We start from the raw sequence: 21,436 nt of genomic DNA on the forward strand, positions 1-21,436 counted from the left end.
CTCTAATAACTAATAAATAGTGTCAGCATTTCCTCTCCAGTACTAGGTCCACACGATCGAAAATGCAAGTCATCATCTTCCAAAGACTATTGGGCTGAAAATAGTCAATTCTTCATTGGGCGATGGAACAAAACCTTTTTGTTGAACCTTCTGATTCAGCGATTTGATCTTTTTTCAGCTGCTCTGTTGAGCATAATGTACAAAAAATAAATCTTTGAAGGATTTGACTTCTTTGACCAGCAGAATGGTGAAAAAATGACTTACAAAATGATATGAAACAAGCGAGATTATTCTGGACATTTGTCTGGTAACTGCTTGAAATGTTCACGGCAATTTGTGTCACTGAAAAAATGAACAATAAAATAATTCAAAGCTCAATAACACATTTTAAGAGCAGATTACTTGTTTTTGTAAATGCTCAATGTGGATTCTTAGAAGTACCAGCAGACTGTTTAAAGAGCGCCAAAGTTCTCTTTAAACAGGTGAACATGGTGAACAGCTGCAACATTTGGTAGAAGCAGCAGCAGTGGGGAGCAGGAGAGAAAAAGAAAAGAACAGATAGAGGCAAGAATCTCTGTGTGTCTGAACCTATTCATTATTTTGGGCATGTTTAATCAAAATCAGCGGTGGGTCTCGTCGTGATAAAGTAGCTCATGTGGCCCCGTAGAATGATGTTAATTACACAGATGTATAATTAAGTGATCTACAATATGTTGGACAATTGTAATTTAGTTGGCTGTAAAAGGTCTGAGAACAAAAACCTTCATGCTGAATGCAATTTCGGATTATTTTTTAGAAGCGTTAGGTTTGTAAAACTATCTATCATGGGATCGGTCCTGCAAATAAACCTTTGGCGATGACAAGCTGCCGCTGTCGTCACTCGCACCACCAGGGGTCTGCTGAGCTCACCTGAGGAACTTATTGAGGTCCCCGTGCTTCATGTACTCAAAGACCATGATGAGAGGGTCGCCGTCCACACACACACCGTAGAACTTCACTATGTGCTCGTGCTGCAGGTTGGTCAGCAACTCAGCCTCACGCTGGAAATCCTTCCTGGCTGCAAGCGTGGGGTCCTTCAGCGTCTATAGAGAGAGAGAGAGGACATTATAGTGGTATATGCGACCAAATCATGACCACATAACGGGTGGCCCTGTGGAAGCCACATTCCCCTTTTCTTACTTGCAGTTTGCTGCATCAAACTAAATCCATATTAAAGAGGGACGCTGGTTCATCTTGTCAAGAGTAATGGCAGGAATTCCCAATGAATGACGCAAAAATCATCTCTTTTAATTCATTCATTGATCAATATCTTCAATTTGAGCGGACCTTTAAAATATCTCTGTTGTTTATCCTTTGAGCTGCGATCGATGATACCTTTCTTCAGACTTGGACCTAACTTGCATACCAGACAGACAAATGTGGCCCTTGAAACAGACTGTAAGATGAAGAAGGGATCTTGTTCCTCATTGGTGCACACAGGGGACGCAGCCCACTGCCCAATGTGGCTGATTGCCCGACGCCAAAGGTCCGTGTGTCGATCACTCTGGTCCATTACAACAACAATGCAGTTACCGTGACAACGCTTCAGTCACTCACATGCAAACACAATTGGAAAAAAAGCAGCGAGACTTTTTGAGTTTTCAGAGAAAAGTTGACGAAGACAAGACTCCGTGTTCATACCACAGATAGATCCGTACTCCCAACTAGTGTGTCTGGTTTGAAGGTCGGTTATAGGTACAGTCAATGACCCCACTTACTCAAAGAACAACCAGCTATTTTAAAAAGCTGTAAAAGTCTTCAAATTGCATTCAGGTTGGATTAAAATATCCAGATGCTAGAATGGTGTAAGTATAGCAGCCTTTCAGACAATCAAACCAGTAAAATACATCAATAAACAGTGACTACAACTAGACACAATGTCCATTGTCTGGTCCTGCAGTGTCCTAATATGAGTAGTTGCTTTTACAGCCCCTTTAAATTTGCAATCGACTATCACTGGCATTCTGGTTATTTAGATCGGCTAAGCTGCAGACAAAACAACCTAAAGTTAATTGAACTAATCAATTAGGCTTAGCAAAGGATCAGGGTTTGGGGTCAATTGAGTTAAACAACTTTGACACTAGCTGAGTACGTATGCTATGCATCAAAAGTACGTATAATAGGTCGACTTTTGGTTTCACCGAGGAAATAAACGTCAGTTTTGCAGCTGAAAGTCCAGGGATGGTTGATGTCACTCACTCCTACAGTACGTCGCCTGACCTTCCCCTTTAGGTGCATCACGATTACTATCTTCTTGTATTCTTGATGAACAAACATGTGAGTAGTTAACTGCTTGTGTTACCCCAACTGTGTTGTGTAATTTTTATTCTCCTGTGATTACTCTGCATTTATACGGCATGTTAGTAATACAATTTTGGTTGAAGATTACAGTAACAGATCTAAATTCTTTGGGGTATATGTTTTATCAGAATCAGAACAGAATTTGGATTTTAAGTGTTAGTATTCAATGTAGCAGTTGTTTAGCAGTTGCCGGTTCTGGTTGATGTTCTGCAGAGATCAGAAATAAATACAGTCACTGGTTGCTTGTTCCTTCATTTTCTCCCTTTTTAAAGTTTGGATTTTGGACAAACATGATAGAAATATAAAACTTTTGTATGATAAAAATAATGTTTGCCACCAATGACAAACAAAGGGCAAGATTTGGTTCACAATTTGTAGAAACGGTTCCAAAACGGCAGTTGAAAAATCCTGTTTTAGCTGCTTTCTGGACCGGATGAAAGACGCCATGACATCACATCATCATACATGAATGGTATTTCACTTTTGAATTGATCAAATAGCCGCCCAGTTTGCTCCAAATAAAAGCATATTCCTATTAACGGAGCAGTACAGTACACATGTGTTCACTCCAAACAAACATATTCATGATCACCTTCCATCCGTTTGTCTGATTTGTTCAGATTAGTAGTTTTAGTAGCAGTACGGCTGCCATGGTAACATTTGTTATTCATCTCCTTCACCTATCTTCTTTTTCTCCTTGCAGCGCTTCTGTTCATATCATATTCATTCACTGAGCGCAATAATGTACTTATATTTTGCTAATGCGGACAAAGTACTAATGTATAGAACAAATCTCTGCCTCAAATGTAATGGACAAATTTAAGTAGGCTGATGAAAATAGATGATTATAAAAGAGCCTTTATATTCAAGGTATCTTTGGACAAAGAGAAAGAAGCAAACGTCTCAAAATTTGAAATCACTACAAATAACAGTGAATGGATTTTACATTAGAAGAACACATTTTGTTTTGTTTTGGGAGCGATAAACTGTAACCATGGATACAGACATACATCATAATCATTATCATATACTGTATAACTGCATTGCTCCGATACAGAAAACTATGTCCGAAAATAAAGATTGTGAGGCAAGATCTACTGTAAAATGACGAGAAACAATAACCTAAACCTCGGCAAAAGCTACCTGGAAAGACTTAATCTGCTTCTAGTCAGACAGGGAGTCAATTATGATCATTCCTAAGGTGCAATACATTAAATTTGTCAGTCTTCCCATCATGATAACTGCAGAGGAGGACACGCCGAGCTTGGTGGTAATTACTGATTGAACTAGAGCGGATTGGCATTCCCTTCATTAGTCCTTAAAAAGGCAATGACCTGTGACACCATTATCAGAAATATTTATTAACCTCTCATGCATTAACATACTCAGCACATTATTGCATACTTTTCAATGCGTACACATGTTCATATCCACGAGCTCTAAGAACGGAATCGATGAAAAGGTGGCTTCCTGAACCTTCTTGTCAAAGAGGTAGAAGGAGAAACATTTCAGATTGGATCTTACAATAAGAAAAAGTATTTTTAGACAAACTGAGGTTAAAAGCAGAAGTAAACAGGAGGCCATCATAGTGGTGGTAATTCACTTGGTACAGGCTTGGTCAGTGGCCCTGTGCTTCAAACTGTGCAGCCTGATCTCCAAAACCTGTTCGTGAAAATGTATACGAAAATCTTGAACATACAAATTCGTAGTGATACATACTAAATAAATACGGACTGCAACTGATGACGTCACCCTGTTCAAAGTGAACGGGGACCTGCACCCCGTAAACACACTTTGTGAAGTCTAACCATGTAAAATAAACGTGTTATGATTGCATTTTTAACGAGAAATCAATGTTAACTTGTAAGAATAGAATACTAACTCTAACCCCCTCAAAAAATCCAACATGGCGGAGAGACGTTCACTCAAGAATCAGCCATGTTGTTCACTCAAGGGGCGTGGTTGACCACCGCCAGTTCCTATGTATTGTTTCGAATTTGTATGTTCAAGATTTTCGTATACATTTTTACGAACAGGTTTTGGAGATCACGTTGAGCAGGTTCCCCTGGAGGGAATGTGTGCGTATGTGGGTGTGTGTGTCTATCTCAGATTGGGCTGACTGGTTGTACGGGTGGCAAAAGCAGTCAGCGTGGCGGCCATCATGTCGCCATTAATAACTGCTGCGATGCTAAAAACAGATCCTCAGTCTTCGACATATGTCATGTCAATAACTCAGTTCATGTGGCAGCTTTCAAACCGACATGTGTGTTGTAGCACTACAAATGGCTACAAAAATGTAGCATAAAGTTCTTAAGCTGGAGATGTTTGTAACAAATGCTATGATCTGCAAACTTAGTACTTTTAGATAAGATATTATATGCATGTAATGAGCAAAAAACTGTGAAATAAATTAGTTTATTCTTTTTAATTAAAGGTATCAGACAATTGAACCTCTTCATAACTGCTCCATGACGCCGAACTGATTGGTGGTGACCAGTGTTTATGTCCCCCAGTATCCGGGTAAAGAGCCTCATGCTTTGCATTGACATCTATAGTTTTTACAATTGAAGTGACCCCATCACCCAGTTGGGTGGAACTATAGTGGAGATATACCATTAGAACTGTAGTATAAGAGTTTAGTCTTGTGAAATGACTGGAATTTGTAAGAAGGGAGGTCTAACTCATCCTAACTCAACATCATGTTCAGCTCCAAGAGCAGCTTTGCACTGTAAACCTACGATTGACTTGTGAATAGAACTGGCTCATTGGTGCTATGGGTTGAAGAGAGTGTCCCTTAAATAAATTGCCTTTGCTTTAATACAAGCCAAACCGCACCGTCAAGGCAACACTTAAAACATCACAGAACTGATTCACTCCACGGAAGCTGTAAACTAGCAATTACAAAAGAAGGTGAGGCGTCAGTCTGTAAACTTCCCAGTGAACACACAGCTGCTGTGCAATCACGTGTGTGTCAGTTACTGCTTGATGGAACGCACTTGTTCCATCAGCTCGATGCATTTACACACACTACAGGTGTTTGAACACACACACACACACACACACACTGCTTCCCACGTCTTACCTTCACAGCTACCAGCATCTTGTCCTTCGTGGGGCTCAGATTGTAACATTCAGCTAGGAAGACCTTGCCAAAAGCTCCTTCTCCGAGCTCCCTCTTCAAAATAATGTCCCTCCGTTTAATATGCTGAACATCTGTGAGGGAAAGAGAAAAAGGGATTGGGTTCAAATTCATTCCAATCAGTATTCTTACTTCACAATGTTACCGTATCGTTTGGTGGACCTTATTCCAATGAATCCTACAACATTATAATACTTACTTTTCAATTTCAACTACTTTCAACCAAAGAAAGTGAAAAGTGTCTGGGAATTATCTGCATTAGTCAGGACATTGTTTCTGGATAGAAAAGAAGTTGCAGTTTAATTTCAAAAGTGCATTTTCTCAATGTTCTGAGCACCATTGCATTCATTTCAAAAATATCAAGAGGAAGCAGTAAATGAGGGAAGGCGACAGGATAAACTGCCGGATACAGTCCACCTTTATCTTTTCAATACAAATCAATCATAGGCCGTAATCAATAAGTGGACACAGTCACCTTGGACTCGACCGAAAGCCGAGTAAGAGATTTATAGGCGTCCGAAATGTTACAACTGACTTTCATGAACTGAAAAAACACTGCGAAAGGGTTAAAGTAGTAAGACAAAACCACTGACAGCTCCCAGGCAGCGGCCCTGGAAGAGGCCTTTCCATCCAAAATAATTACTGAGGTAATAAATAAGTGAGAATTCACTCATAGACACACATTCATATTCAGACTTCTTTTTGCAACCGAGGCCCTTTGACTTTTCTTTTAAGAATCAAATGTTTCCCTCTGGCAATAAGCAGAAATGTCCTCACTGTTATCCATAACATTTATGGATAGAAATATAGATGTATGAAGAACCCTGACAGATGTTTGGCTTAATGTGAAGGAGTCGTCATCAAAAGTGTCTGTACATCACTGGATGAAAATGAGCTGTTAAGCAAAACCGAATAAATCTGCTATGAAGTTTATACTCATGGTGTGTGTGTGTGTGTGTGTGTGTGTGTGTGTGTGAGAGAGTGTGTCTTAGTGCTGCCAGGTGTCTTGCCCTTGTCACTGTGTTGATCTGTAATTGTAACTGCATTAATTAGCCTGTATAACAGACGGCAACTCGCAATGAACCAGATCACAACCCCTCGAGGTACGAGTGCACTCAAATGGACTTTTCTCAAAGTGCACACGGTTACTTCTCTCTATCAGGCAGTTTCCGAAAAAATAATCCACCATTTTTGACTAAGTCGATGACCAACACACATCTTGAGTCTGTCAAGAATACCAATGCATTTGTGCCCCTAATGGTGGCTGAATGACCTCGGTACATTTCATGAGTTTGTTTATTGGATTAAATCCAATAACAATACTCTGAATGAAGTATTCATATTCAAAATTGGTCTTTTCACCAGAGAAGTGAGGTTCCATGGATTTGCCACAGGAAGGTTCCTACATCCTCGTCACCGCATTAAGCCAACGGCCTGCTGGTTTGAGGGCATTCCTGTCATGACCTTCTCTACTGTCCCCTGTGTTCAGGGTCACGGGTGACCACGTATTAAGTCGGTGTGCCTTAAGAAGACTTAAAACCTGCTCTGCAGCATTGGCTGATGCTCTCTGGGTAAATGTGGCCTTGTTGCCAAAAAAAGACTTCTACTCTCTGGCGCACTGCCTCGCTGTCACCTGAAGGTGCCAGGTGTCAGGGTGGAGATCTCCGCAGTAAATCTGATCGGAAGCTTCCGGTAAAAAGTCTTTGTTGCCATTTTTTGGGGCCTGATGTGGGTTTTGTGAAGTACTTTAATGTGTATTATGAACATTCAAATCAAAAGAGGGAAGCACACTTAACATCTACTCCCCAACACCCACAACTGATCATCTACCTGATTCAACAGTGCACCTCAGCATGTAACCAATCCCCTTAAAGCAAATTTAGGGATTTGTCTTACTAAGAAGTGCGAACAAAAGTGACTTAACATAAATTAATAAGGATGTCTATCAAATACAAATGAATAAAATAAAAGGTCTCTTTGTGTAAAATAATTTAAATAATTCTTCACAGTGATAATCTGATGTCAGTTAGAATCAATTAAAACAACTAAGGTAGGTTCAGTGAAAAAAGTCTGGATAACTAATTTGTAATGCTTAAGTTACAAATCGATGACTTAATTATGTCTGTTCACAATATTTTCTGACTCCTTTTGGCTTTTTGACCAAACAGACATCTGTGATACACTTATTGGGTTATATGAATAAAAATATACTTGACTCTGTAGTGTTGATTATGATGTTGATGAGATGCTACACACAAGAGACATAGTCATACTTTTTTTAACAAAAACTAGTTTTTTGAAGTCAGAATAATGCTAAATGGACTCCACTCACACCCATTGATGCACAGCCAGAGGCTGACATGCACGATGGCACCTGCCCCTCACGACCGACTCCCCAATCACACACACATTCTCTGGGTGTCTCCGGGTGCAAACTGGTGGTCTCTCCACAGGAGACAAGGACGCATCATGGTGTGTCACAATTGAGAAAGTTCTATTGAGAAACAATAATTTGAGTCCAGTTTTCGAAATCAGAATTCTTCGAAATCCTGCTCTTTATGTTTTTGCTGCCCGCATGAAGTCAGAAAACAAGTCCCAGAGCCCCAAAGCCAAAACAGTGTTAATATGTCTTAATGAGGTTAAGACTGTGCTTTGGGTGACACATATTTCTACTACGCCTCGACTTGATAGCATAAGAAATGATGCACTAATTAGTACAGGTCTCAAGATGAACAACAAGCAGTATTCAGCTCAGGTCCCTGCAGGACAACAGCAAGAGACTATTTTTTGAGTCTGAGGCCTTGAGGGAAAGTTCAATTGGGGCATATTTCTTTTTTTATTAAGGCACGAACGTCTTTATTGCATTTGGAGTAAGACCCTCAGACATTTAGACATCCTAACTAAAAAAGTGCCCTCAGCAGAGTGCGGATATCCGCAAGGTCTGTCTGCAATGACACATGCTGTAATGTTTGAATAGACGAACAGTACCCCCATCTGCCCCCCATCTACAATGTTAGCATCTCAGATTTTTGTGATGTTATAGATCTGATGGATCAGCTTTCTTTCCCACAAAATGACTTTGTGAAGCAACAAATCATGACAAAATACATTACCCTTGAATTGTAAGGCAGCTTTGTTGTCCTTATATATAAATCATTTATACGAGCCAAGGTATAGCACATCTATGAGCGCACCAGCTCTGGCAGCCTGACCTGTGCTTGACTGCGTGGCGCTTGGCGTTGATGTTTGATGAACAGAAAGTGTCAGTCCGGTTGTGTGTAAAGTTCAGACAGCAGCTCAGTTACTTCTGTTGGACACACTGGTGGGATGTGGAGCCGGTTGGTGGTTGTCAGCGATTTAAAGAGCTTGATTGTTGTCAGCGCTCCACTGGTATCAGCCGCCCTCAGTTATATATGAACAATGTTTGATCCGTGAAACTGTCAAGGAGAGTCCAAACTCAAGCAGCTGTCCAACAACTTGCCCCCCCCCCCCCCCAAGCAGTTAAGGCAAGTGAGGAGTCAGCAGTCAATAAAGCAAAAAAAAAGTCAATAGAATATGGCTTCATAAAGTGTGAACTGACTACAAGACGTCCTCAAGTCATATATGGAACATATGAGCCGGCTCGGTCCAGGAGCAAGACACAGAGACACACACGCAACGGAATACATAATATTCTGCTGAGATAATGAGTCCGTAGGATGGATGGAGGACGGGGGAAAGGACATGGGAGAGGGTTAATTACTGAACTTAACAACTTGGCTTGTGTAATGGAATAATTGCCCTGGGAGGTGCTGTCGCCTCTGGCATTCAGGCTTCACAGCCCTCAAAGCTCCATGAGAATAATTGCTAATGAAAAAGTGTGACCGTCATGCTACAGGGTGGTCATATTTATCCTTTGTGTTCCTTTGGTTCATGTCTTACGGCTCAAATTTTCACTGGAGGATGGAGAGTGTTGCTGTTCAGAGAGTTGGCCGTTAGTTGATAATCCCCAGAGAGGCGCGTGTTGTCCAATGAACTTGAACATTCATTGAATGAATAAAATTGTCTTACTAAATACTTTGTTCTTTACATACTTGAATGTGCTGACAACAAAATCACACTAAAATGATCAATGAAATGTATTAACCCTCTGGATTTAGAGTCACACTCAAAATTGAAGTGGAATAACACATTACAGGCTGATCCAACTTTGATGCAATGTCCTTAAAACTGTGTGCCACCCCACACCATTACTGAGCCACTGCCAAACCGGTCATGCTGGAGGATGTTGCAGGCAGCAGAACGTCCTCCAGACTCTGTCACGTCTGTCACATGTGCTCATTGTGAACATTGTGGCACAGGGCGCCAGTGGTGAATTTGCCAATCTTGGTGTTCTGTGGCAAATGCCAAACGTCCTGCCCGGTGTTGGGCTGTAAGCACAACCCCCACCTGTGGACGTCGGGCCCTCATACCACCCTCATGGAGTCTGTTTCTGACCGTTTGTGCCGACGCATTCACAATTGTGGCCTGCTGGAGGTTATTTTGCAGACTCTGGCAGTGCTCCTGCTCTTATTCCTTCCCTAAAGGTGAAGGTAGCAGTTCTGAAGCTGGGTTGTTGCCTTCCTACGGCCTCCTCTACGTCTCCTGATGTACTGGCCTGTCTCCTGGTAGCGCCTCCATGCTCTGGACACTATGCTGACAGACACCGCAAACCTTCTGTCCACAGCTCGCAGTGCTGTGCCCTCCTGGATGAGCTGCACTACCTGAGCCACCTGTGTGGGTTGTAGACTCCGCCTCATGCTACCAGAGTGAAAGCATCACCAGCATTCAAAAGTGACCAAAACTTCAGCCGGAGAGCATATGAAGTGAGAAGTGGTCTGTGGTCACCACCTGCAGAACCACTCCTTTATTGGGGGTGTCTGTCTTGCTAACTCCCTGTAATTTCCATCGGTTGTCTATTCCATTTGGACGACAGCATGTTGAATCGATTGCTGCTTCCTGCGGGCGGTTTGATTTCACAGAAGTGTGATGGACATGGAGTTGGGACATTGTGTTCTTTGAGTGTTCCCTTTATTCTTTTGAGCAGTGTACAATGGAACAAGCGTTAACGGAGGCGAATATTCCATAAAACGTTGATTTCTTTCCGAGGGAAAGAGTCTAAAGAAGGAAGCAAACAATTCAGAAGCTTTTTCGTTGTCTATCTTAAAGCGATGAAAACTCTTACACTTGTACGGTGTTCATTTGTTTGTTACACAGATGATGTTGTGGGTCGGTTGGACTCGCTGTGTTTTGAGCTTTTTAATTCGACAAACAACCAATCTTTTTGTTAAATTACCCAACAGATGTTTACTTCATCCCAATTAGAAGCAATATAAAGAGCAAACTGAGTTGATATTGGGGAGCTCCAGCCTGCTTTTCATGGTCAGCTTCCGCTCCATTTTAAAGGTCACAGAGTTATGTGAACAAATACTGGTCTGTAACCGTGGCGTCACAATGAGGTGATCAGTTGTAGTAAGTTAGTAAGAAGGCCCAGGCAGGACAGCCGGTTGGCTCGGTTTAACAGTTCAGGGGCTTCTCGGGGCGTTCAAGCAGAATTCAGCATCGAACCTGTGGACATAATCAGGCTCATGACGTCAAGCTCCAGTAAACTACACCCTGAAACACCAGGATGTAGTTTACTGGACCATCAGCAGTGGGGCTCAAACTGCAAGTTGCTTTGGTCAGAGAGTGTGAGGAATGACCAAGCATCATGCTGGTCTTTTGCTTGTCACTGGCTCACCGGCCTCCTGCTCACCTTTATTATGGAGGGATGGAGCCTCTGTTAACCCTTCAGCACTGCGTCCCTCTTTAAATGTAGTTTTTAATCTCAGAAAAATGCTTGACACCATTTGATTAAACTTTGGGGTGCAAATACACCACTGATATGGGTATAATCATAGGATTATTCTGCATATTTTTGCAACAAATTAACGAGACAAATCTTTTCTAATTTGTTTGTTTCTTGAGCGTCTCTTGAAAAGCACTATAATAAACTAAAAAGTATTATTATAACTTTAAATTCTTCATGTCTGTTTTGTTGGTTTGTTTGTGCTGAGCTATTAACAAATGAATAGGTTCATATTATTAATTGCCATTTTGCCACACACAGGTTACACTAAAAAACATGTGCAAGCAGCAAACACACACAAGAGAACACACGTCTTTCACCCAACACTCACTGCAAACATCCACATGCATGCGTTGAAGGTTTGCTGAATGACTTGACCGATCCGCCACTGGGTTGCAATTAGCGAGACTGTAACGAGCTCAGGGACTCGCGTACGTACAGCTGCTACAGAGGAGCGAGAGGCGACATTAACAGTAACAGAGCGTCTCGTCTGCATGTGCTACTGAAGGGACGGCGTCCACACACGCTGCTTCAGCTTTTCAGTCATTCTGAGTAAAGATGGCTTCCTCCAAAACATCTAATGGGCACTTTAGTGCAAAAAAAAAGGAGCTTTTTAAGATGATGATACACAGCGTTAAGCGTTGAGACACACACACACACACCATCTCCAGTGGCAAAATCCAGCTGGTAATAATCCCACAGCGTGACTCTAATGATGGATCAGATCGCCATCGGCATCAGTCATGTTTTGTGTGTGTGTTTCGTCTCTAGGGCAGCGGTTCCCAAACTCAAGAATGCCGCGGCCCACTTTGAAATCTGCCCACCCAAACTAGGGATGATTAAATGACCTTAAGAATTTAACCGATTAAAATGTATTAACCGACAATGTGTGTTTTGTATACCGTTTTCTCCGGAGCTCATGTGCCGTGTTTTCCGCACAATAAGGCGCACCTTTGGAAAATGTTTCATATATCGGGCGCTTCGGATGATAAAGCGCATAAGATACTGCAGTCAAACGTTTGGCGTCGGGGCGGGTGGATGGGGGGTGTGGGGAGGTGGAGACGGTGCTTTCAGGGTCCGATCGATGCTGCGAGGTGCGTCCGCTCCCGCCGTCCCCCTCGCCATCCATGACTTAAATCTTCGGCTCCTTTTAATCAAAGCCAAAACCTCACTTCCTACATTGTGCACCATTTAGGGGGGAAATTGGTAGAAATGTAATATAACGATAAACATGTGCTTTTTTAACTATATAATCACATAACTTGTTGAACGAGCTGTTTCTGTGTATATATGGCAAATGGTTTGGCCGGTCAGGGAGGGCGGTGGGGTAGTAGTCAGTCCGCTGGTGCTGGTCCAGAATTTTTCTGGGGAGTGGGGGCGCACCGCTGTTATAATGGTGGGGAAACACTGAACTACCACCAACCACCGGAGGAACCTGCCACCGACCACCGGAACCTGCCGTTCTGAAAAAGGAACCTGCCACTGACCACCATAACCTGCCGTTCTGAAAAAGGAACCTGCCACTGACCACCGGGAACTGCCGTTCTGAAAAAGGAACCTGCCACTGACCACCATAACCTGCCGTTTTTAAAAAGGAACCCGCTTCCGACCACTTTTCACCCATGGCGTCACTCTTGGAACTCTGCCTCCAAGATGATCAACTGTGTGTAGTTTTGTGTTTAAAATAACACTAACAATTAAACAACAGTGTCTAAAAACACATGAACACATGTGATTACTCATTACTTTTAAGATTTAGTCTTTGGAGGAAAAACAAATTAACAACATTCATTAATCGCCATTAATCAAGATAAATGAATTTCAAAATGTGCGATTAATTAGACTCTTTTGTTAAATCTATTGACAGCCCTAATATATAGCATATATGTATATGTGTAAATAATAGGCACTCAATACGAATACAGAAAATCCTCACTGCATCAGAACAGTCCAGCAACTGTACTCCAAGCAAAGGGCCAACTGGTGAACTAGGTCACCATCACTTTCAATGAAGCTTAGGCGTGAATTCAGTCAGGAAGACTGAAGAAATGAGTGCCTGCCCCAGGGGCCTCTGCTGTCTATGTTATGCCATAAGCTGATTGGGGGCGGAGGTACCGTTTTGGTAAACCTATCGCGTCAGGGCTGTCAACGTTAAAAGCTGTTCTACCACCATCACTAGTGTCTGGACTCCCAAAGGGGGGATGTGCCTCATCTGATCTCGGCATCCCGGCCTCTGATCTGTCCTACGGCTGGATGGAGTCCAATCCCCAACAAACTTTGCACTTTTAATACTCATGCTTGTTTTAATACGTTATTGTTAGAAGTTCAGAGGTCTCTTCTGATTGAAATGCAAGAAACCAACACTAATATTTGATCCGATCCAAGGAGTTGTGAAAATGCAATTGTTGACTTTGTTGAGTTTTTAGCTTGATTGGAAGGAAAAAGAAACTGGCAGACAGGCAGACTGCAGTTTGGCTGTGACTCTCTGAAACATTTATGCTGCAGTTTACATGCAAGTCTGTCCAACCATATTTCTAACATGTCAATACTTGATTGATGTTTAAAAAGAAGTGCTTTGTGAGGTCACAGTCAAATTCAAACCAGTCCAAGGGAACATTTGTTCTCGAGATATCACATCCATGAGAATGGACTAGAAATACAGAGCCACAGCTATTGGCGATAAAGAGCCATGAAATAATTGAAAACTGAAAATAATCCCCCACCACATTCCAACACATGCACAGTGTGTGGGTGCGTTTACTTACAGGTGGCTGGTTTGTTACAGTTGTGTCCATGTCTGAAGTACTGTGGGTTCTCGATGACGGGGATCCTGGTCATTCCAATCACCACAGCGTCCGACCCGGGATCCAGCGTACAGGGGCTGATAATTCCATGGTTCACATGATGAAGGGGGCTGGCGGAGTCTTCCTCACCGCTTATTACTGCTACCGGTCCTGAAAAAATAGAGCCACAAACTCAACACCTGCATGTGCAACAAAAGGCTAAATGAAATCTAGCTCAATATTTCTAATTCTTGAAGAATTTTTGGAGCCTTAACAAAAAACTAAAAAAACTATTGAAATCTGCAACCTCTCAAAAGCGTATTTCACAGTCGTGGCACAGAAACAATGCCAATGAAATGTCAAGCTTGGTTGCGTTGCACATACAAATTCATCAAAGTGACAATATGCAGGTTGTGGTGTAAGCAGAGGAATTGGTCACAAACAGGAGACCGATGTTTATGTCTGGTGTAAAACATAAAGTCAACATTATTTAACATTTTACTCATCCAAAATGACGTAGTACACACAATTTCAACCCAAACCGTAATCTTCTTACACCCAACCACTTGGTTGTATTGCCTCTACATACATTATATTATTATGTTTCCTTAATGTGTCTTTCTCTAAGATTGCAGTGATTTCTTAAGAAAAGTTCTACTCTCTGCAATCATTACTATCTAGTCATTCACACTAAAAAACAAGGCCCTTTTAGGCCCCTGCTGGAAATTTGCCTGAAAAAAAAGAACTTACAAGGAATGTTTCAGAGGTTGGGTGATGAACATTTAACGCTCCAAAACGCGCACAATAAATGCATTTTTCTGTTGAAAACGACACGGTACGGAGGATTTAGGATTGAAAAGCAATGATGGGATTTGTGTGTCTGGTGTTTTTTCCATAAGGTTTGTCTGAGAGAAATGGTATCGTTATGGCCGAGTGGAATCCGATTTCGATTGATGGTTCCAGAAATGACCCAGAGAGAGCAGAGCACCAATCTGGGGTCTCTGGGGCCTGAGAGGTTTTAAAACACTGAGACTATAAATATATTAAACCCAAAAAGCAGATCAACTCAATGATGTAAAGATGAAGAAAAGTAGTTTTTGTATAATGGATATTCTTAAAAACACCATATTTTGACACCAAAATAAAAATCTGGATGAGTCATTGTATCACATTTTGACGTGAGTGGGCTCCAGTGAGAGCTGTGTACTGCTTATACTTTTTAACAGGGCTGAACTTTACACTACTGATCACAGGGGCCAAATCTTTGTTCAGTTATGTTGGTTTGGCAGAGAGGGATTACAGAAAGTTTTACGCAGTAAGGCAGAAAAAGGTCTTATACCAGGCGGCAATGTTTGGTTCTGAAATCTTCTCTTCTCTGTAGTCCGCAAACCAACGGGAAACCTCGTGTAAAGTTCCTCCATAGAGTAAATGGTTCAGACAACAGAGGTTAGAGGTAGAGGAGGCTTAGGGAGTAAAAAGGAAAGGAAATATTACATTTGTAGCTTTGGCCATCGTCCCAATAATCATTAGCAATGAAGCCATGCGTGTTAAGTCTTTTCGTATCGACAGGAAGGACGGCAAAAAACAGTGAATATCGGAACTTTCCTTTAAATAGAGTGATGGAAGCTTAGAAGTGGGGGGGTCGGCGGAACATTAGCGGTTTGAGATGCTTGATGGTGAAGATGAGAGAAAAAGAATGAAGTAGCATTTCACAGCCATTCAATGGCACGATCTGCTATTTAGACACATTCCAAACTCATCTTGATACACATATTGATTTCAATAACACCATTGTCAAGTTTCCGTGTTCAAAAATCACTTTTCATAAATCTTGTGGGTTGTTTTTGTTTACAACCTTATCGTCAAAGTCTCAGAAATAAGTCAGTGGTTTTTTTTAATGTAACTTTCAAACTTAGAGGTTACACCATTTCCAGAGTTATTTTAACCAAAATGGTGACACATTTATCGAATGACTTTTGTCCATAAACGTCACTTTAGTGGTGATACCAACCAAAAACCCTTGACCTCCTCCTAAACCTATCAAAGTAGTTCTGTTGTAGAGACCTAACTCATTTTTTCCCAGAGCGCCTCTCCGGTTAATGGGCACTGATGAAATTACTGACTTTAGAACAACAATAATACGCAAACAGATTCCCCCTTTTGAATTTAAATTTTTAACTTCAAGTACGACTACTTTTATGAAAAAAATCTGAGAAGGTTACTCGCTGCTTGCAATGGATAACCAGGAGAAAAATAGTTTATTTTAGTTGTTCCACTGGAATGGCACCCAAGAGAGCCCATTATCACATATTCACATCTGTATAAGGTACCTCATTACCTTTTGTTACTGGAGGCACATTCAAATGTTAAAAAGTTATGGATGAGCTAATCTCAGGTATTTCTGTTCCATTTCCTGTGATCACAACTGCTCAAACTACCAGAGTACAATTAAAAGGAACTCCATTTTGGCTAAATGTTTTAGCTGTACCAGTGTGTATCATTACCAATGAATGTATGTCAGAAATCACATACAGTATGCTGATATTCTTGCAAATATGATTTGTACATTAATTCGGGCTCAGATTTGTAGCAGCTCTTAAATCCACAGCGTCTCCCAGGGAGCTCGGCGTTTGGACTCATGTTGAAGGACACTTCTAAAGAGACCTTGTGAGTATTGATGGATGTGTTGGCTGCTGCGGAGGAAGACACTCTGACCTTTGACAGTTACTGCACAACCTATGTTAATATTTAGGGCCACGTGTCAGACAGGCTGACATGTGACACATCCGTCTGACGTGATGGATAATGGATAAGAGAGGACACGGAGGGAGTGGAGGAAAAACACACGGCGCATAGAGAATGGTAGGAACAGGTGGTAGACAGTTTACATGGAGCACAAAGGTCAGAGCATGAATGATGTTAGAGGACCGATGGGAGGACTCACTGAGGAACCAGGACTTTGAACTGGTAGCTGTCATTCTAATATACTGTCAAAACTGTTCATGTCACTACTTGTAGTTCACATTCAGTGCCTACACCAGGGGACTCGCGGGCCACAATGGGTTCCAAAATCTGACAGAGGGGTTTGTGTGAGGAGGGCGGCACGGTGGCCTGGTGGTTAGCACTGTTGCCTCACAGCAAGAAGGTCCTGGGTTCCACTCGGCCCAGAGGCCTTTCTGTGTGGAGTCTGAATGTACTCCCCGTGCCTGTGTGGTTCTCTCCGGGTTCTCCGGCTTCCTCCCAGAGTCCACAGACATGCTCTGGGGATCAGGGTGATTGGGGACTCTAAATTGCCCGTAGGTGTGTGTTTGTCTGTGGTTGGCCCTGCTGGCTGGTGACCAGTACAGGGTGTACCCTGTCTGTTGGCTGGGATGGACTCCAGCCCCCCTGTGATCCTGTGTGCAGGATAAGCGGTTTGATGATGGATGGATGGACGGGTCTGCGAGCTGGACGAACCACATTGATCTTAATGTGCAGCCGGGGCTGTCGGCAAAGTGACATCACTGAGGTGTTGTTGTGTTTCAATAATGTTTCGCTGACCAGCTATTAAACCAGGAAGTCCGAATCTGTGAATATCTTTACAACTCTACCAAACTCCATCGCACAGATGCTGCGCCGAATTCAGTTATTTGTGGAAGTGGGAAACTCACGTGTGGTTGATGAATGGTTCATTCTGAGACAGTTAACTGGTTTTATTCTGTGATTCATGCCAAGTAGGATCCAAAACAGTTCGCTAAACAGAACTTTGTCTCTGGCGTCAATGGTTTTACATCCAATCTTAAATATAGTGCAAAAAAAGGGTTGAATCGTAAGTCTCACGTGCCTCTCTCTCCTCAAGGCAATGCGGTTGAGGAAGCTGTCACTCATGATGACACGCCCCTCCCAGTTGATGTCCCGCCCCCTACACAACATCAGGGTCAAAAGTCTGAATGTGAAAAAAAAAGATCCCAACTCAAAGAAAAGATCCGAAAGTGAAAATATTTGAGTGAAAAGTGAAAAAGTTTTGCATCTGAAAATATAAAATCTGCAACCGAAAAATATAATACATTGAATATCAAAAACTAAATACAAGTGAAGAATGAAAAAAATATATATATTATAAAAAAGGACAAATTGTTTCTCAAGACAACTGAAGCTTCGCATTACTCTAAATACAGAATTTCTGATGACACGTATACTTCACTAATTGTTGACAACAGCGTTGCTTATAGTGAAATGTTCTACATCTAAAATAAAAAAAAACACATTTTAAACTGACAGTTCTGTCTTTCTGTCTGAATCACAACGTGCAAGACTCAGAAAAGGACAGTTGGTCAGTTGCCTACTATGCCTGAAACTATAGCACTCTACTTCTAGAGTTACAGCTCCTCACGTGCATTGTGACGCGTTTTAGTTCATTTTAAAGGTTTAAGAAAAAATTGGGAATGTTTCAAACTTTTGATTAGTAATCCTTTATTCGGGTTCAAATATATGAGTTATAGGAATGAACAGAGGTGTATCCATCTGTTAAAAAATCTTTGTCTGGGACGAGCTGGAAATACTTCTCTAAGGTTCCAGAAACTTAAATTGGTTCCGTCCAACGTCGCAGTCCAAGAATACACGTGGGTTCAAACGCCAGGGGACGGGCAAGTGTGTAAATCCACAGCAAATCATTTAATAAGTGTGTTGCTAAATTATGGCTGATAATTACTTCACCTTTAACACCTCCCAGTGTCCCTGGAGGTCAAGTCAAGTCAAGTCATTTTATTTTGTATAGCCCAGAATCGCAAATTACAAATTTGCCTCAGAGGGCTTTACAGTCTGTACACATACGACATCCTCTGCCCCGAAACCCACCATCGGCACAGGAAAAACTCCCCAAAAAATGAAAAAACCCTTACAAGAGGGAAAAAAAGGGAAGAAACCTTAGGGAGAACGTCAGAGGAGGGATCCCACTCCCGGGATGGACAGACTACAATGGATGCCATGTGTACAGAATGAACAATGTATAATACATGCAATTCCTATGACAGAAATGATTCAAGTAATTGTGAGTAGTAAGCCAGGCGCACAGCAGGACCACTGCAGGGGCAACCACCATCAGATAGAACCACCATCCACAGAATCCTGTGGGGAGGGAGAGCACAGAGATTTTAGGTGAGAGGTGAGAGGCCGAAGCTCCCAGCAGACTTCTCCCTTACCCGGTCCGCCTCCCCCTTTGTCTCTAACCCCCCCACTGAATCTCTGCCTGTCCGCACAGGCTATTCCTCGTCTTGCTCCCATATGCTGCCCGTCTCCATGCGCCGCTCTATCCTCTTGATGCTAAACGATAGAGGCAGACATAACGTCGTCATCCAGAAACCTTTAGCAGCCGGCTAGCACCGATGCTCCGACTGCCCCCCCCCCCCTCTCTGTGTTTTGTAATTGGTTTGCTGCTCTGCGCTTTGGGGGTGGGGAGGCAGGAGGAGGCTGACAGCAAAGTGGTGCCATGTAGACAGACAGGGGAAGAACAAGAAACCAGAAACAATCACACTGACTGGGCGCTGGCTGGTAGACGGCCCCCCCTCGCTGATCCACTGTAACTGGAGACAGCACAAGATTACAAAACGCAACAGCCGTGTTAGTGTTAGCATGTAGCTTCAGATAGCAACAATGTATTTACTAGTAAATAGGAGTACAAACTGGAACCATCACGCCCACCTTTCATCTCCATCTTTGCCTCCTGAATGATGGAGGTCTAGGAAGTAAAGTAAATGATGGATGGAAGCTTTAACTCGGTTTCATGGCGACGTGACCACGTCGTTGTGGCACTCTTTGATAATTAGGATCAGGTACGGGGTTTCACGGAGGTTTCAGGAGGTTGCAGTGCCGATAGAGCCCCTGCCATTGTAAAAGAAGTGTTAGGAAGGAAAAACAGAGCAGCTTTCTAGCCCTCTGTAGTTTAAGTGGGCATACGATCAAAATAACAAAAAACATGTATTAACAAAGTGAAATAAATAAATACCTATGATTATCGATTTCAGATTGAACATCAGAAGCAGAAATTACCATTTGCGTGAAATCAGAATGATCACACCACCAACAGTCCTAGAGAGACAAGGAGTCTTCCTCCGAGATCTCAAAGTGGTGAAACAATATCTTTTAACACCTTTTAGAGCCAAAGAGTAAATACATACACTGAGGAATCACTGTTTGTCAAGTTCTACCTGAGAAATACTGAGTAGCCAACTGGTCCCTACTGACGTGGGTTACAATGGTGTACACCAATTAGCAGGTTCATAAGACTGTCATCATATAGTCACATGGTATATTCTTGGTATAAAAAGGAGACAACCACACTGAGAATTACGAGCGGTGGTCGCGAAGGAGACCATTGTTTGTGTACCTTGCAAAACCAACCATTATAAAAGGGCCATTTGCAAAATCCTGAACAATGAACAGTGATTCTATTGCCTCTTGAACAGTTCTCAACATGGCTACGTCCAAGCTAACACTAACCTCCCTGACACAGCAAAGACACGGCAATGGAACCTTTTCTGCATGTAGTTATTATCCCTCCATTCCCATCAACATCTTCACCCTCCACGTCTGGATTCAGACTGAGTCCTGAGAGGACAGACTATCCGGGAGTGAACCAGTAACGCGCATTACTGTGTTGCTCAAGGACACTTCGACAGGAAAACTCTCTTTTCCTAAAATCTACCCTGACAGCTTCTCATTAAAAGCACTCTCTTCTTTGTTTCTCTCCACCACCAGCCCCCACCCCGTCCCCCCCCCTTGGGCAGGCCAATAATGAGAGCAAGTGCAGTGAATGCCTGATGAGTGAGAGTTTTCATTTTTCAGCATAGCACGGGTAATAGTGTACTGTAATCACAAATTGACAATTTCAAATATTGATCTGAAGTTTTGGGGTAGAGAAACAGTGCATCCATTCTGCTGCTTTCATTACCTCGTAGTGCATAATAGACCGTTTCCTTATCTCTGAAGAACACTAGCTGCAGTGCATTTGTACACCACAGGGAATAGGATCTACTCATACAATGAACTTGAAATGTTTTTCAGGTTTAAAGCAACAGGCCGTGGTTAACTGTGCAGTGAAGCATCTTTGACCAGTAAATACTGCATAATGACGTACCGTCACAATTAAAGCAAAACATGTCTGTTCAAATAGAAAGTAGGTCCGTCAGCACGGTGCTTCACTAGCGACGGTGGTGCATGGAGTAAAGAGGGTGTGCCGAGGACTGCATGGTTGGCGGTGTCCTTGAGCAAGACACCCCACCCCTAGATGCTCCCTGGGGAGGCTTATGGCTGCACACACCATGGAGTGTG

The 21,436-nt window shown here is 42.4% G+C and overlaps 1 protein-coding gene across 1 annotated transcript in view; it reads right to left on the bottom strand.

Moving 5' to 3' along the window:
* LOC144391266 (NT-3 growth factor receptor-like) overlaps positions 1-21,436 on the bottom strand; it is a 104,201-nt gene that overhangs the window by 11,485 nt on the left and 71,280 nt on the right. Inside the window, exons 13-15 of the mRNA XM_078097876.1 lie at positions 14,111-14,299; positions 5,423-5,553; positions 910-1,082 (exon numbers count right to left, since the gene is read on the bottom strand). Of these exons, the coding sequence (XP_077954002.1) occupies positions 910-1,082; positions 5,423-5,553; positions 14,111-14,299 (493 nt within the window). The remainder of the gene's footprint in view (positions 1-909; positions 1,083-5,422; positions 5,554-14,110; positions 14,300-21,436) is intronic.

This window comes from Gasterosteus aculeatus, chromosome Y, assembly GCF_964276395.1.
Source record: "Gasterosteus aculeatus chromosome Y, fGasAcu3.hap1.1, whole genome shotgun sequence".
Classification (NCBI taxonomy): domain Eukaryota; kingdom Metazoa; phylum Chordata; class Actinopteri; order Perciformes; family Gasterosteidae; genus Gasterosteus; species Gasterosteus aculeatus.